Below are 17,907 nucleotides of genomic sequence, written 5' to 3' on the forward strand. Positions count from 1 at the left end.
TCCTAGTGTTCTGCCTCCATTTCTTTCTTGGGTTTGTCCATGTGTCCTTGTCCTTCATTCTTTTTCTCTCTTATTATTTCCTCCCTTCTGCTTCTTTGTTCATTCTGTTTTTCTTTCAAGCACTTCTTCTGTCCTTTATTTCTTTCTGTCCTTCCATCCTTGCTTTCAATCTCCTTTCCATCTGTCCTTTCGTCTTTCCTTCTCCTCCTTCCATCCTTCCTTCCTCTCAGTCTCTGGTTTCTCTTGGTGTACACCCAGCCTGCCTGCTCTACACTTCCTCCATAAATTCAGTGAATCTTTGGATTTTATATTTTCGAATGAACATAAAGGACTTGGAAGGCTTGGAAAAGTTTTTGAATTTTTACATAAAACATTTGCAGTGCTTAATTGTTACAAGTAGAATGTTCCCAAAGCCATAATTTTCCAGTGAACACAGGAAGTGTTCTCCTCTAATGACGTGTTTGTTGTTTCGTCGTCTTCTTCTGTTTCGCTGCAGTGTCGCTTCTAAAAGACTTGAAACACGCCAACATCGTGACGTTACACGACATTGTCCACACGGACAAGAGCCTCACGCTCGTCTTTGAGTATTTGGTAAGCATGATGTCACAACAAGAAGAACCCGACATGATGCTCCATCCTTTGTTCTTTATTGTGTTGACGATTTTAAAGACATTAAAATATTTCCACCCATCTATGCTTTCATTAGGTTTTTCCTTGAAAAACCAAAAGCAGTCATCTAACTTGTGCTATTTTATTTAGTTTAGTTTAGCCATTTTCACCATTCAACTTTTATACTATTCAGCTTGCTCTCCTAATGCCGGCTACATCTCTTTGTGTTCATAACCTTTGTACTTTTTATAATATCCAGATTTTTAGGAATTTTTCACCCCATGGGGGAAACCGCTCCATCCTGTGGCAGAATTGAGAATTACAATATAAAATGTCCGTTGGGTTTCACAGTGGATGTTTTAGGTCCTGTCTATTAATGGCGATCAATCGTCCAGTTTAAAACTAACTCAACATGCAAGTGGAAGCCTAGATGCAACCATTAGTATTTTAGCTACTTTTAGCCTTTTATATAATTTTACCTTATAAACTGTGGTGACCCTACGGTTTAGGTTAGAAACCACTGTTCTCCAACAATTTCTAATACTGTTTAGGTGGAATTTTTCCATTATTCAAAAGCTTTTACTCCTCTTCAACAGTTTTTTTTTGTTATAATAATCCCATTTAGGCTCTTTGCAGGATTATAATTTGTTCTGGTGCGTCTGCCTATTTCTTGCTTTTGTTCAAGTCTTCAGCAGTTCACTTCAAATGTTTTGGCATCTTCAACAGAAGCACTCAGCATTCACACTTGCATTTTCCCAGGAAATGCACATTTTCTAGTTTTTAGTTGTTATATTGTCGCTCGTTTCTACTATTTATTTATTTATTTTTTTCATTTGATGTTTCCAGTCTTCTGTAGGTCAAAGCCACTTCCTGTTTAAGTTTGCTCAATATGCAATGTTCTCTGGAAAGAGCAGACGATGAACTATTCGTGGCAGTCATGGTAGTTATGGTGTGATCTCCTCTTGTAGGATAAGGATCTGAAGCAGTACATGGACGACTGTGGAAACATCATGAGCATGCACAACGTGAAGGTGGGCATACCATTAATAGACGACTTCAACAAATGTCAGATAAACTGCAGAACTGAATGAGAAATACCAGAAACTGATACCGGCAATGCAAAAACATGACTATTAAATAAATGAATAAATAAATAAAAAAGTTTCATTGAACCACAAGACAAATAAATCATGATGACTCATTTCATTTATAATGAAATAAAATGGTAGTAAAAGATTACACTGACTAACTGACTAACAATCAATTGATTAAAACCAAATTAAACTGAATTAAGCTAAGTTCATTTGGGCCAATATAAAGCTGAATTCCTAAAGTTCAAGTAGCAGTCACGCTAAGCTGCTTTCAGGTTTTCAGGAAGAATGTTGAGGCAGTAGTAAAGGAACGATGCCTCATCATGAGGTTTAGATTTGACTTTTGACTTCTAACAACAGAAGGCCTATCAGGAAGGAATTGGGGGATTTGCATGGTGGAAAGTGATTACATAGGCTGGATTAGACCAGTGATACCTTTAAAATCCAATAGAAGCACCTTAAAATCAATTCACAGGTTTCCATTTTATGAAACGTAATATTGGTAGAAGTGCTTTCTGATCTTTGCAGTTGAGTTTTGTATTAATTGCAGTTGAGTTATGCTCTTCTTAGGAGGCTCTAATAGCTAAGCGTTGTAATAGTCTGTTATTCACGCATGAATTATAATAGCTGAATTGTATGGTTGCTCAGAAGGGTCAACAAAATGCATAATCCACAACGCAACAGCAAAAAAAGCCACAAAGGAAGCTACGCTAAAACGGAAGTGATAACATCGCCAAGATAACTTTCATTTTGGAGAGATTCTGTTTCTACATAATTCCATTTTAGCAAAAACCTGATTATGATAAACTTGCTAGGATAACTTTTGATTAGCATCACTTCTATTTTAGCATAAACTCTATTTTTGTATAAATTCCATATTAGTTTCAATTCTGTTTTAGTATTTAACAGAATTGCTGAAAGTCTCTCTAGCGTAGCGTTGCTTAGCCACTTTGGCTTTTGCTATTGTGTTATGGCTTTTGCATTTCGCTGACTTCTTTGGGCCACCATAGTTTGAGAGAGAGAGAGAGAGATTCGAATGATAAAACATTTTGACATAGTAGGATTTTAAATGTAAGATTAAAAAAGTCATATTTAGATCTGATTCAACATCCTAAAATTTGTAAAGTTGCCCAGACTAAATGGTTGCTCAGACGACAGTAAATTCATTAGATCCTGAAATGTGCGTTTCCAGATCTTCCTGTTCCAGATCTTACGAGGGCTTTCTTACTGTCACAAGAGGAAAGTTCTCCACAGGGACCTGAAGCCGCAGAACCTCCTAATCAACGAAAGAGGGGAACTGAAGCTGGCTGATTTTGGTAAGAGGAACCTCAAGAGCTCCTGTTTGTTGCTAAAAAGTAAATCTGTAGTTCTTTCAGTCTGTGTGAAAGAGAGAGAGCTGATAACAGGAAGGCAAAAAACGTTTAGCTTAAATTGGCTGAAAAATCAGCTCCAAAACTGCTAAATGCAGGGAGCCGTTTCCGATGGAAACGCTCCAGTTCCAGGTTGCTGATGTGTGCTGACGTTCTGCAGGTCTGGCGAGGGCAAAGTCTGTCCCGACCAAGACGTATTCCAACGAGGTGGTGACTCTCTGGTACCGGCCTCCGGATGTCCTCCTAGGATCCTCGGAGTACTCCACACAGATCGATATGTGGTAAATCTCCCATCATGCCCCTCTTTATCAGTTTCCCCCACAGTAACAGTGAAGCAGACGGAGTCAGATATATATCTAAACCCAGAGAAACATCCGACCACGCGGTGCTTTTTCCTTCCTCCTCTTCACGCTCCCACCATGTCGCCTCAGTGACATTTCTCCAGCCCGCTGTTGTTCTGCCAGCTGATTGGCTGTTTGTTCTCCAGGGGTGTGGGCTGTATATTCTACGAGATGGCTGCAGGTCGGCCTCTGTTCCCCGGCTCCACCGTGGAGGATGAGCTCCATCTCATTTTCAGGCTGCTGGGTGAGGATCCCATCCTGAACGCGATCGTCATGGTAACGCTAGCTGGTAGCCATCTAACTGTGTCTGATTGGACTGTTGCAACTTCAGGCACACCCACAGAGGAGAAATGGCCAGGAATCTCCACCATTGAAGAGTTTAAATCCTACAACTTCCCCAAATACAAACCGCAGCCGCTGATCAACCACGCACCCAGGTACACGCTGCTGCTGCTGCTGCTGCTGCTGCTGCTGCTGCTGCTGCTGCTGCTGCTTCTTGTTTTGTGTTCGTTTATTTCTCGTTATGCAGCCCCCGGCTGGTTTGAATGTGTCCAGTGATGTTGTGCATTTCTGAGTGCGTGTTTGGCCATTTCAGGCAGGAAATCCTGCCAAACATTAAAGCCGGCTGTGCGCTTCCTTCCTCCCATGAGTCCTCCACATTCCCATCAGCCCTTTCTGCTGGCAGATACTGAGCTGTTGCTCTTCTCTTCTCCTTCAGGCTGGACAGCGAAGGTATCGAGCTGCTGTTGGCGTTCCTCAGAGTAAGTGTCAAGCAACGCACAGCGCACACGTCTGGGACTAAGATTCATTTAGTGGAAGGTTGTCATGTTAAAGGCACAAATAAGATGCTTAGTAATAATCCTTTGTAGTCCTCCATCAGGATGTTTGAAGGTAAATAGTTGTTTAACTATGAATTTAATAATGTTGAAGCTTTTTTCCAGAGGCTGAGCCTGAAAAGTATTTGAATACAAGTAGAAGCGCATCGTTAATCCGACTAGCCAATAATTTTTCCCAAATTTCCTTTAACAATATTCACCCCACTATTGCCATCTTAGCAACTTTGTCAATATATTTAGCAATTTTGAGATTAAAAAAAAAATCTGCGTCGGCTCAAATTGGAATCAGCAGATCAATCTTTTTAAAGATGGGTGATCCGCTAGAGAACTGAACATATTTATTGCCGCCCCTTTACGTGTAGAAATCCTTCCATAAATTCTTCTTTTATTGTAGTAGAGTCTTATTAGCATTTTTACATCCATCATGTGGTTACTTCCGGGTCAAATCGCAGGAATTGCAAGGTTTAATAATGAAAAATGGATTTTGGGGTTCATTTAGTCAGTAGAGGAAAAAACATGCTAAGAAGTAATTGTTTATAACAAAATATCTGGTGGCTCAGTTATCTTCCGCTAATAAGAGAGCGTGTTCTTTTATTTCAAGGAATTATTCATGCCATTTTTTCTTAAAAGTAAAAATGCACCGATATAAAATCTGAAACATGTGAAAGAACCCTGAATGTAGAATAATTATAAATTATAGGTTTGATTTTTCTGAAATGTTCAGTTCAAATTTCTAAAGAAATAAAATACGCATTTATTTGAAGTCGTTCTACATATCGCTGCTAAAGGTGCTAATTAGTGTTTCGTGTTGTCACATCAGTTATCCAGATTTAATCATGTTGGATTTGAATTCAGTCAGTACCACATGCAGCCAGCAGGGAGTGCAGTTATTCACCCTTTGGAATCCACATGTGCTTACTCTGCTGTGTTTCAGCACTCTGACTCACAATGTGAGTGAATGTGAATCATTCACATTTCTCTAGTGGGTGACGTATCGTTGGACTTCTGTGTCTCTGCAGTACGAGTCCAAGGCGAGGATTTCAGCTGATGAGGCGATGAAACATTCCTACTTCAGGCAGCTCGGGATGAGAGTCCACACACTGCCTGAAAGTGAGCAAGCACACACACACACACACACACACGTATACACACACACACGTCCTGTGCAATCCCAGCTGCTGTCTGCTCACCTCAGGCCTTCCTGCATCACTCGTTCTTTGATTTCCTGTCCCACGTTGTGTTAAGTTAGCTGTCTCTTGTGTTTTAGCTACCTAAATGTGTTGCATTGAGCTAACTGTTTCTTGTGTTTCAGCTAGCTAAATCTGTTGCATTAAGCTAGGTGTCTCTTTTGTTTCAGTTAGCTAAAAATGCTTGTTAAGCTGGCTATCTCCTGTGTTTCAGTTAGCTCAACATGTTGTGTTAAGCTAGTTGAGTGTTTGTCTCTCCAGTGTCTTAACCAGCTAAGTGTGTTGCCTTAAGCTAGGTGTCGATCGTGTTCCAGCTAGATGACGTGTTTCTTTAAGTTTGCTGTCGCCTGTTTCAGCTAGCTAAAGGGTTTGCGTTAAGCTAGCTGAGTCTCTTTCTCTACTGTATTTCAGGTAGCTAAACGTATTGCATGAAGCTAGCTGTCTGCAATACAGCTAGCTTTTGGCTAAAGTTATCAAGTTAAGCTAGCTGAGTTTCTGTCTCCCGTGTTTCAGGCGTGTCGATGTTCACGTTAAAAGAGCTGCAGCTTCAGAGGGACCCCGGCTACAGGAACTCCTCGTACCCCGAGTCAGGTGGGCCGTGAATCTAATCTCATTTCCCATAATTCAAATGGAATCAAGTATCAATTGAAACTCTTCCTGTATCAGAAATTTTCCGCCTTTTAGCAACAATACCTCCAGTTTTCAGCTCTCTACCATTTTAGTTTTCAAGCCAAATCACAGATGACTGACATCATCAGTAACTATCATTGGAGTTTCTTGTAGTTCTGATTATGATGGTCTGCAGATAATAAAAACCCTAAATTCAGTCTCTCATAAAAGTAGAATGTTATAAAAAAGTTAAATATTAGAAACTTATGGTGTCACTTTAATCAACTGATTTTCTCAAAAAGATTTAGTTTAAATTATCTGTAGGCCATAATCATCAAAAATACAAGAAATAATAGCTTAAAGTACTTTACTATATATAGCAGGTTTAAATTTCTGAAATGAGACCAAAGAAAATCACAATGTTCACTTTTTTCGATGTGCTTGTATTTTAGCGTAATGAGGCCCATGGCATCATGGGTATTGTGTTGTTCCAGGTAACGGCAACATCAACAGAAGGCAGAGCATGCTTTTCTAATGTTTCCTGAAGAGGACGGTCAGCCGGCCAGCTTCATCTGCACCTCCCAGCAACTCCTCGCATGAGCCCACCTCCCTGTGGAGCGTCTCTCCTGACTCACTCACACGCGTACACACACACACACATCCTCTGAATGAGTGATTTTGAGTCAAAACGCTTGGAGACTGTTTATTTATTGGGGTGTGAGGTTAACTTATTTTGCTGCTAAACTACTACTGTCTACTATATAACATGTCTGTGTGTGTGTGTGTGTGTGTACACATGTGTGTTGGCGCACATGATGTGAACTGAGGACTCCATGCACAGTTAAGCAGTCTGTTTAGGTTACTGTTATTTCTCCTGACTATAATTCTTTGGTATGTGTAGTTTGAAATTCAACGGATGTTGATGTCGACGCTGTGATGAAGTTATTGTTTTCATTGTTGTGCTTACAGAGCGACAGCTGCAGTTTCTTCAAACTTTTTATGCATTGTGTATATCTATACATATATATATATTTATGTGTATATATGTACATGTATATTTGGAGATTGTTTTTTTCTTTCTTGTTGTTTTGTTTTGTTCTCTTTCCTTCGAGCTTCCGTGACTGATCTATACAAGATTTCTACATTTCAAAAAGCCGCAGCACACGACGGTGTTGGCTATGAGGGGAACGAGAAAGACTGGTGATGATGATGATGATGATGGATTTTTATTATTTTCCCCCAAATGCATTTCAGAAGAACTGTGTTTCTCTGAGGGGCCGCTGCCGTCGGGGGTTCCACTGAAAGTCTGAGCATAGCGCCTGGCAGCTGAGGGCTGAGCAAAGCTAACAGTTTTAGCCGCTGGGTTTCTGCTCACTCTGGTAAATCTATAGGACCAAATCTGACAGAGACAAAAAATGGAAATGGGCATGGGCTGGTGTGAGATTTGCTATGATACCCAAGATTAAAAAACTAAACAGTATCCCTGTGTGTTAGGAAAACTTCCTAACATAATCTTTCATTTACGTGGAACAGCAGGAACTATTACTACATTTGCTAAAATATGACATATTGATGATTACGGTTATGTTACTTTAAGATATTTTTATTTTCATACAAATATGGAATAAATGGTCATTAAATTTAATATGGACCACACTCTGCTCTTTGTAGAGAAACAGAAATCTAATTACCTGGTTAATCTATTCCGGTAGCCTGCAGCCTGCTGCTTTACAGACCTGCCAGCTGTAAATTTAATACAGAAATGTTTGGTTTCCACACCATGCTTGTCTGAAAAATAGTTCCAGTCGAGAAAATCACAAACATCCGGATTCGTTTAATTGAGTTAAATGACGCAGCGCTGCATTTCTCTGCCCGTCATACACAGGAGAAAGCTCTGGTTGCTCCTTAATCTGGGTTTTCATTTATCACTGGGACAAAAATGAGCAGTTTTTGAAACCGTAGCTGTTTGAAACCTTGGTGCAGCAACATACCAGAGACCAGCCCAGGCCTTGTTGGGAAGACGACTGGACGGCATTGTTGAGTAATGTGAAAAACCAGAACCCGAGTTAAAAGCTCGGACAAGCCTGCAAACCCTCCGACTGTCGAGAGCCTCGATGCAACTGTACATTCAGAAATTTTACCCTGCACTCCAAGCGTTTGCAGATTTTTTTTGTTTTGTTTTCATCAGGGACGTGGGCCTCAACACGGCCGAGTTTACCCAACAGTATTAAGATGCGTTCCGTGACTTCTTGGGAAAACGGCACCGACGTGGATGCTTTCCCACGTCACGTCGAGCCACAGCATTTTTACAACACAGACATTTCAAATTAAAACTCAAGACTTTACTGCTGATGTGTTGTTGGCGACTGACAGTGATGCTAAAGATGATTAAACCCGTTGGCGAGTCTCTCTTTTAAATACGTTTCCTGTAGCAATAAGAAAATGTCCCTGAATATTTCTTACATGACAACTGATGTTCATTGCATTCCTGGGGTCGGCTTGGTTTGTTTTTCCCGTGTTGACCATCATTAAATATCAAACCGCAGCCATTTTGCTAAGCTTAGAAAATACAGTTTGCACTAGCTAATGTAATGCTATCGCTTATATGGCTAAAAAGCTAAACCCTGTTTTGATATGTACTTTGTGAAAAATTATGAAGCAGCATTGGATGTGTGGTGAACAATGTTTCCCTGCTAGGTTAGCTTTGGCAGATTTCTCTTTTTATGCTAACTTTAGGCGCTAAAGCTAAACATACATGATGAGGTATCCATTCAAACAAATTTAGGTCAATAAACAAGTGTTTGTTTAAATGTTAATCTCTGGTATAAAGAAAAATATAGGCATTTTGACTTAAGAGGTACATCATTGGTGTGAATAACTATGCAGTTGAAGCTATAGTTTAGCATAGCCAGTTAGCTTTAAATATGGCTAAAAGAGTTTTGTTGAACACTTGGCAAAAATGTAAGCGCAGGTTGGTTTTTTTTTTGTTTGTTATAAATACATAACTGGGAAAAATTTAAATATAACAGCTTCACAAGATGAACTGCTAATAAATCAGAAAATATTAAAAGCGTATTAAAAATAAAAGACTGGGAGTGCATTAGACATCCAAATAAAACTGAAACTTGTCGGGGGATCAGAGGGAAGTTTTCTTGTTGCTCTTTTGTTCGGCGGCCGACTGAAAACTATTTTGTGACAGGAAAAGATTTGTTTAAGCGACACTAGTGTTCTTTGTTTCAGATTAGGTAGCACATGCTAGAAGAGTGCTGGAAGCACTGGTAAAGCTTGATAAACTTGTATCTGAAATCATTAATGTAATAATATTAACATCAAACACAGATTGCAGGTAATGGTGCAATGATCCAGTAAACAATACCAATATTTTTTATCTAAATGATTTGAACATTCACTAATTTGAGATATTAAATTGTGATTACACAATCAACTACATACGTGACGTACTGTAAACAGGAAGTCATTATATTAATGGTATATTTCCTGTATTACGTTGGCCTGTTCTTTTTAAGTTGGAAATTGGAACCATGTACATCTAGATTTTCCATAATTTGTTTGTTTATATTCCACTTTATCCAAATTAAGGATTGTTTCCCTGTGAACTGCAAACTGTGTTTCTGCTAATATGACTTTTTTTTTGTACATGAACAGCAGTAACATGCACGAAAGGAGATTTCTAAAACGGTTTAATATTTATCATTGTAAAACTGTACTTTTTTTTTCAGATGAACGGATGATTTAATTGTATGTGTTTTATGTCCGAGTGTGTGTGGATATGTGTGTGCCTGATGCATGGAAGGCCTGCTGTGTTGTCAACTCAAACTCTGAAACACTGAGCTGCCGGTGAACAGTTGATGTGTGACTCTTTTTACTGGAACTATTTATTTCTCATAACCATCAGAAGTAAAAATTTGTTTCATAAAACGCGTGTGTAACAGTCATTTTCTGAATAACGACGGAAAAGGTCTTCAAGGTTAACACATTGGAAATCAGAATACTTTTTTTTTTAAAGTCATTTATTTAAAAACACAACATAAGAAACTAACATGAAAAATAATTTGCTGTCATATTTCCTAAAGAACAAAACGAAACAAAAACCAAAAAAAACAGGAGCAATTTCACAGCTACAAAAAAAAAGCTATTTGTGCAGTTTTGGCCAAGAAGATATAAAGCTTTTGACACATTTACAGAAATCTTTCATCATAAAAGCTACAGCAAAGATTAAAAGTACAGTACAGTGCAAAATAATAAAAAGGATAGAAAACTGTGCGTCAATTTTGCGCTGTATTTTTACTCTGGCTAGCAGATGCTTTGCTAGGAGTCGCTTACGGTCCCATCTCATGTAGCCCAGTTTTATTTTTTCCAGCGTTTGATAAAATTTTATCCTGAGCCTTTCCGTATCCAGAAAAGAGAAACTGAACATTAAAAAACGTTTGGCAGTTAAATGAGACAGAAAAGGATGCCAGATCGGTTCTAAAGTGACAGAAAACTTCATGATATTGTTGTTGCTAGACTCTTAATTTTTAATTACTTTGTATTATCAACTTGTTTAAGTGTTTTTCTTTTGTTTTTTGTTGGAACCATTAACCTTTTTTGAGCAAAAAACAACTTATTTCTGAATGTAAGGTACAAGAAAGTAATTAGCTTAGCTTTAAGATTACAAAAAGGTGGGAAAACATCAACTTCCTCAAAAATAATAATATCCACTAGCACCTATTGTTCCTGTTAGTGATGATAAACTTTAAGCTATCAAACACATTTTGATAACTTACTTGATCATTTAAAACTTTTTGAATACAGAAAAAAGCATAAGCCTTAATGTGCTGTCTAGACGTGGGAACTCGGGTTGTATTTAGTCTTGGAAGGCTGGGAAAAGTTTTCACAGCAGAGTTACTTCTAAACTCTACTGCTTCCTCCTTTTATTTCACACATTGTCCAAGAGTTACGCACGACGGCTACAGAAGATGGCAAAAAAAAAAACTTGTGTTCTGCTGAGGTTTAACTACATTTGGGCAGAGACTGGCAATCAAACGAGATGAGAGACACGGAACACTCTGACGCCATGTCAGATGTTTTACCACAAGTACGGTGGGGACCCTGAAGTAAACATACAAACCAAACTATGCTCTTCTTAGAGAGCAAATCCTCAGAGTGGAGCTCCAGTTTCTTCTGGAATGAAGGTAGAAGTCTCAGCTGTAAGTATGCTCAGTCAGGTTGAACTTCATCCAAGCTTAAGGATGGTCTGCTCCTTGATGATGATGGTCTGACCGTCCTCATCCCCTCTGGAACCAGCTTCCTGCTGGCATCAGGACTTGTGGGAGCTGGACGTGAGCAGCAGAGGAGAGGGCGTGTCCATGTTGGAAGGAGGAATGGGAATGGCTCCATTCATCAGTGTGGGGAACTAGGAAAGTACACAATAAGAAACATTAAAGACTTTTTTAGCAATTTATGAAACGTGTCTTGGCCAGAAGCAAGTAGTGCTCTACCATCGACCAGTTCATTCTTGTGATTACAAATTAAGTCGGAGTGTGTGGGGATTAAAGTTTCTGCCTGTTTTTTTATTTTTTTTGAGAGAGAGAGGTATTTGAAAGAAATCCATGTACTTGGCAATATTCTGTAGACTTGATTTGCTGGCAGAATCCCTTTATGATGTGTTTGGTTTATTTGAAGTCCACTTCAACCTCGTACTATAAAAGATCAGCTACAGTTCAAAGGGTACCTACTCATAAACAAGTATGCTTATAGCCCAATGACTCTTATTAGTGCTGGAATAGCTTTTAGGGTTAACCAGCTTCCCATCAATAAGCAACCTATGCATGGCGTCATCTTCGAAGGCCAAGCACTGTTAGCGTTATGATTTCGGCTTTGGTTGAATACCCACAAACCTTGGGTTTCGGGTAAAGATACTGTAGATGCAGGTGGACCTCGTAAATGTTTGGGTTTTACAACAGCAGACGAACGAACAACATTTTGACAACAAGGAGGAATTTGGGTTATCTTGGTTCTACACAAATTACAAGGTTTAAAATAAAATTGACTAGCTACCTGTATATGAGCTGAAGGGGTCGAGTCAGATGATGTGGGTATTTCTGACTAAGCTGAACCCAGGGGTGTTTAGGAAAACCAGGCGTCCGTTGAAGGATATCGCCTCAAACAAAAGAACGGAAGATTACCTGGAAGAGTTGGGCATGGCTCTGCAGTTGGGCTGGGCTCAGAGGTCCCACTGGACTCAGACCGGACCAGAAATGGATGTTGGACAGCAAAGGACTGGGAGTTAGCAACAGACCAGATGGAGTCTGGAAGGTTGGGGAAAATACAGAAAACAAATCAGACAATGTAAAATAATCCACATAGTGTCTGGAGAAGATGGTTAATTCTGGCAATGATGACCAACTTATAGCTTCTTCAATCATAAAAGTTGCAAAAAAAACAGCTTTTCATCTGAAACTTCGCTCAAATGAAGGAACTCATTCTTTCTCAGGCTAATTTCATACCGAGATTTCCTAGCATGCCTTAAATGCAACAAAGTTCCCCCTCACTCGTCCTGTAAATAGTTATGAAGCCGGGGTTTGATGACGTCTCCTTGTCAGTTATTAGTCATTCATCAGTCAGACCATTTCTTCTGTCACTAGGTCATTCTTGTTCATTTTTCTTTCAGCAATTTTTTACATTTAGTTTTAAAAATTCCTGAAAGAACTGGCCTTGTTGGTTTATCTGAGCTGGTTTCCATGGCACTACAAGGACCTTTATTTTGGATTTGGTTTTAAAGCAAATGGGGACAATTTTCAAAGAAAGTATCAAATCTCTGTAACCGTATTTCCTGTTGGTTTGCTAGGGAAGGGGTTCTAGTTACCAAAAGGAGTAGCTGTTACCATTGACATATTGAGTAATGAGTTCGGCCTCCACTTCCTTTGGCTTCTGTCAGTGATTTACACACAGCAGTATATGATTACTCAGTCTGGATAAGAATGTCAGCTGAGGGCCTGAATGTAGTCAGTCTGTCCTGTTTTGGTCAGCGAGTTGCTGCCAGTGAATCAGGAGCGTCAAGAACATATGGGTTCACTTAGAAACCTCCTCAATCCTCCTTCCCCTCCTCCTTTTCTTTCCGCTCACCTCTCTCCGTCCCCTCCCTGTCTGACTTTCCGCATCAAAAATGTCTCCTTCCTCTCCTCTGCCTGCTACCTATTACAGACTGTGCTTCAAGGGGAAGCTTGGGGAGGTTCGGTGGCGTTAGTGGCTGCATAATGTCGATTCGTACCTGTGTGGTCAAAAAGGCGGGGGTAAGAGACCCAGAGGGCAGCGCCGGGCTGTTGAGGGCAATGGAGACGAGGTCACTTCCTGTCAGGAGAAGAGGAGAAGCAGAGATTTCCAAACCTTTGGGTTTTCTGCCTTTTGAAGGGTTACTGTTGGCCAACCCCCTCCTCTCTGATGTTCGTGTGCACCGTAGCTTCTCTCTTTCCCTCTGACCAGATGACAAGTTTAAAGGTTGAGCGCTAAATTCGACATCTTCAGTATCAGCGCTAAGGCTCTGCCCCCTTGCCCGTATGTGGGCGGGGCTTTGGGATGGGGACGAAGAGATGGCCAACCGAGGGGACAGCACGGAGGAATTTGGGCTGTCTGTCATGGATGGAGGCGGTGTTGGAGGAAGGGACGAGTGGCCGCCGTTGGTTACGAACCGGATGACGGAGGAGCTTTCCTCGCATCTGGGCTCTTGTTTGATTGGCCGCTGCTGGTCTAAAGCGTGCTGCAGGGAGCTGATGGTGAAGGAGGAGTATAAGTTGGAGTGGCGATACTGGTTTCTGTCAGTTCGATCCTCCTCTTCAGCTTCAGGTTCTGACGTCGTCCCCCCAACCTCCTCGCCACTGCGACCCGACTCCACAACTGCAGGGTCCATCTTCAGAATCTCAGGGAACGAGACAAACTTGTAGACAAACTTTTGACCAATCACCTTCTTGATGATGTTCTGCAAATAGGGAAGAAGAAAAAAAAACAAAACCCAGACGAGTCAACATGAACCTCCATTTCACAGCAGTTTAGTTTGTGCTGCAGTTCACGTGTGCATACTTTGTCGTAGTAGTAGCGCAGCGCCCTGCTCAGCTTGTCGTAGTTCATGTTGGTCTTGTTCTTTCGCAGCCCCCACAGTTTGGCCACCTCCTCGGACTTGAGCAGTTTGAACTCTCCATCGTTGGACGTCCAGCAGATGAGATGTTTGTGGCTCTGGTCGAGCAGCAGCTGGAGCAGGAACTGCCAGAGGGTGATGGAGCTCTCCATGACGACACAGACACCGGGGGTTCTGCTACTGGGAATTAGAAAAGCACAGAGTTAGGATCCAAGGATTCTAAGATTCTTTTTATTGTCATACCAGCTTTGCTTGTTTGTGGTACGAAATTTGGACTATTATTATTATTATTATTATTATTATTATTATTATTAGCTAGCTTAATCTAAATAGCTATCTTACTTTAGCTATCTGCCTTCATCAAGCGAGTTTAATTTAGCTAACTTAATTTAGGTAATTAAGCTAGCTACTTTAATTTCACTAGCGAGCAACATCTAGCTGGTTAGCTTAATTAAGCTAGTTAAGCTAAGGGCTAAACTCTCAAACATTTAGACAGAGGAGTTGGATGCACAGCTCAGGAAGGGTTTTCTTGTTTTTAAAAATGTCTACATCTACACAAGCTTTGGGAATTGAATTTAAAAAGGTGGAGTCTTTACTCCGCCCCAGTAGATGGTGACAACAACATTAGCATCATCAGAATTTAAAAAAAGAAGAGATCCGGAGCGCGTCTACAGACGTTACAGAGGCTAACGAGTCTCAAAAACAATTGTAGCTCGTGGATTGTTTGAAATTCTTTAATTGTTGGAAATTTTTTGCCATTAATTTTGATGGCAAAAGCAAGTTTTTAACAATTATCTCTTGAGATACATTTGCATGGAGATAATCAAAAATAACCATGCAAAAGCTAAAGCGTGCTAAAATTAGCAGTGCTCTTCAAGTTAGCAGCTCTAGAGAAAGTAAGCATAAGAGCAAAAATGTTAGCGCATGTCCTCTGGGTTTTGTTACCGAAGAGCTTATGTTTTCCACATGCCACTATACGCAGACATGGTGGCATGCGGTTTTTCTACTTCCTTCCACAGGTTGTAAACAGCTGGTATGACCATTTTCTACTAATTGACCCCTGTTGGATTGTGACTACAGATAGCGTGCCTTGTAAACATAATTCTTACTCCCCTGAAGTTCTTTAAATTTTTTATTACAACCACACACTTGATTTTACGAGCAAGGGAAGGGTTCCTCCTCATGTTCCCATCCATCTCTGATCAACTTCCACAGATAAATTAAGCAGTCCCACAGCATGATGCTGCCACCACCATAGGGGATGGTGAGGAGGCTGAATACATAAGCATGCCCCATTTTCAATATTACAATACAAAATTCAACTAAACTACATCAGAGGTTGTGATTGAAAAATGCAAAAGAGTCTAAAAGATTATTAACATTTTGCACGGCACTGAGTGGAACAACAAATCGCAATAATTGTTGCTCACAGCGGTTGGCAGGCTTTTCCTCCCTCAGTACAGTTTCTTATTGACTATGAGAGTCACTGAGAAAGGTCCATGCGTCAGATGGCTTTCAGATGTTTCCATGGTGATAAAACAGGATGTGGTTAGTGACCCTTCTGCCAAGACAAGCGTGGCCCTAACCGACGTGTTTACCTGGAAACCGCTGACTGCCTGCCGTGTGTGTGTGTGTGTGTGCGTCTGTTCCTGTGCGCTCTCTGAGAACTGTAGCTCCACCTGCCTTCATAATAACAACATATTGTGCGGCAGCGGTGGAAACATGAGAGACGACTGTCTGTGAATCTGTTTGTCTCTGAAAGGAAACCAAGCAGCAGGACAAAAAACGAGGGGAAAGTACAAAACAATGACCCACCAGCCTCGCAAGCGCACAACTGACCGAGTTCTCGCTTCCTATTTCCTGTACGTATGTGTGCTCCTGTGTGTTGGTGCATGTGTGTGTATGTGTGTGTGTGTGAGGTGACGGAGGAACTGCAGTGATGTCTAACTGTCCACAGGAGGACTTCCTGTCATTCAGCTTCAGGGGCGTCATTCCCGGTGAGAGGCTGTCCAGGACTTCCTGTCGGTGGGAAGCACCGGGAACAAGCGCACACATTCGCTGTTTGTTTATAGAGATCAGTTCTTACAACACCCAGCAGATGTAGAAGGTTTTTTTTAAGAACACACACACACACACACACACTCACACACGCGCATGTGTGCTCGCGCTTCTACACGTTTTGGGGAAACTTTTATAATTCGAATGTTACCAGCTGAACCTTTCCAAGTCTTCCAAGAACCACATTGTATTTAGCATCAGCTGAACATTTTTTTAAAAAGCATCCTGACATCATGATACTGCCACCACCGTACTCCATGATGATGAATTATTCTGGTTGACGTTTCCATGTCGCCCAGAAAATGTAACCGTCTGACCAAACCACCTGCTTTTTCATCTTTTCAATCATTAGACACCTGGTTGCACCACTTTATGTTTTTTGTTTTTGCCTTAGGAGTACCAGAGTAAAAGAGACTGGATAGACATGCATGCCACACTTTTCAGATTTCATCATGCTTCTGCTAAAATAAACACTGGGATCGCACAATGGTGTGCTGATATTAGCAAATTATTTGATCTGTTAAAGTAAATGTTTGAAAATTTGATTTCAAAATAAAAGCCCGCCGTTTGAGCCTGTTGCCTCTCTCTGTGTTTCTGTTCAGGTCAGCAGGAAGAACCCAAACCATGACTCTCCTTCCATTTCCTCCGCTCTGATTATTATTTTTTTAAAATATGTCTGCGTGAGGAGGGAGTAAAAGGGGGCTCTTTGTTTTGCGGCAGCCGGTGACTCATTTTCAAGATGTTGTCTGCTGCCAGCTTCTATCCGGAAGCGCATGGCAATTAGTCTGCGAGGTCCAGACAAACCAGAAAGTCTACTAGCAGGTTTTAAAGGAGCCACGGCTCATTTTTTACTTCCCTTCCCTCACCTATCGTCACACCGACCTCATTCTAGCCCCCCGCCCTTTAAATATGTGATAGTGTCAAGCACAAGAACGCTGTTTGGTTGGGGAAACCTTTTACTCATTTTTACGCACGGCTTTAACATTTTACGCATGGCTTTTTTTTCTCTCTCTCTTTTGTTGTTGTTGCGCTTTTCAGGTTGGCGGTATAGATTTGCGCCTCCTGCGCTCTCAGAAAGGATTTTTGAACGGATCACAAGTTGTTGTTTTTTTTCTACTTCACTTCGATGCTGCCTTTAGGTAACTTTGAGAAAGTTGGAGACGGAAGGAAAGTTGGCACCTACCCAGCTGTGAACGGCCGCTGCTCCTCTCTCTCTCTCTCTCTCTGTGCGTCTGTCCGCGCGTGTCGTGGGAGTTTGGCTCTTAAAGCAGAGTGTGTGTGTTGTGTCGGGGCTCCATGCTGCTGCTGCTGCTGCTGCTGCTGCCCCGCTGTCTGAAAGCGGATCCGCAGCTTTTCTCTCTCCTGCCTCAGAGCAGGAAGTCGGGACGCGCAGACGGAGAACGAGCGCACTTCCTCTGGAGCAGTATTCCCGTCTGTGTAAACACACACACACACACACACACACACGCGCCCCCACGCAAAAATCTCTATTTCCTATAAACACGCCCCTTAAACCACTCTCTCTCTCTCTGTCTTGCACACACACCTACGCATGCATGCGCGCGCACGCTCGTGCAAATCACACAACTAGACGTTGTACACACTGATAGTGTAATCCTTCTCCTACTACTACTACTACTACACACACACACACACACACACAGAGAGAGCT

General features: G+C 41.2%; 2 protein-coding genes across 3 annotated transcripts in view; one reads left to right on the plus strand and one right to left on the minus strand.

The window, feature by feature from the left end:
• cdk17 (cyclin dependent kinase 17) overlaps positions 1 to 10,303 on the plus strand; it is a 44,269-nt gene extending 33,966 nt beyond the window's left edge. The window contains exons 8-17 of the mRNA XM_028044088.1: positions 497 to 591; positions 1,578 to 1,640; positions 2,893 to 3,016; positions 3,231 to 3,351; positions 3,558 to 3,655; positions 3,743 to 3,848; positions 4,130 to 4,172; positions 5,267 to 5,357; positions 5,948 to 6,025; positions 6,538 to 10,303. Of these exons, the coding sequence (XP_027899889.1) occupies positions 497 to 591; positions 1,578 to 1,640; positions 2,893 to 3,016; positions 3,231 to 3,351; positions 3,558 to 3,655; positions 3,743 to 3,848; positions 4,130 to 4,172; positions 5,267 to 5,357; positions 5,948 to 6,025; positions 6,538 to 6,578 (860 nt within the window). The 3' untranslated portion in view covers positions 6,579 to 10,303. The remainder of the gene's footprint in view (positions 1 to 496; positions 592 to 1,577; positions 1,641 to 2,892; positions 3,017 to 3,230; positions 3,352 to 3,557; positions 3,656 to 3,742; positions 3,849 to 4,129; positions 4,173 to 5,266; positions 5,358 to 5,947; positions 6,026 to 6,537) is intronic.
• Positions 10,304 to 10,600: 297 nt separating this feature from the next.
• elk3 (ETS transcription factor ELK3) lies at positions 10,601 to 17,633 on the minus strand. 2 transcript variants are annotated; one of them, XM_028044109.1, is made up of 5 exons: positions 17,419 to 17,633; positions 14,123 to 14,354; positions 13,317 to 14,021; positions 12,232 to 12,354; positions 10,601 to 11,459 (listed from the first exon to the last, which is right to left on the minus strand). In XM_028044109.1, exons 2-5 carry the CDS (start codon positions 14,327 to 14,329, stop codon positions 11,364 to 11,366), a joined length of 1,131 nt encoding a protein of 376 aa, XP_027899910.1. In that variant the 5' UTR covers positions 14,330 to 14,354; positions 17,419 to 17,633; the 3' UTR covers positions 10,601 to 11,363. The 2 variants fall into 2 exon arrangements, with proteins under 2 accessions (XP_027899910.1, XP_027899909.1); XM_028044108.1 differs by having other exon boundaries at positions 14,123 to 14,357; positions 17,419 to 17,632.
• Between the last annotated feature and the right edge of the window lie 274 nt (positions 17,634 to 17,907).

Source organism: Xiphophorus couchianus, chromosome 17 (assembly GCF_001444195.1).
Source record: "Xiphophorus couchianus chromosome 17, X_couchianus-1.0, whole genome shotgun sequence".
Classification (NCBI taxonomy): Eukaryota; Metazoa; Chordata; class Actinopteri; order Cyprinodontiformes; family Poeciliidae; genus Xiphophorus; species Xiphophorus couchianus.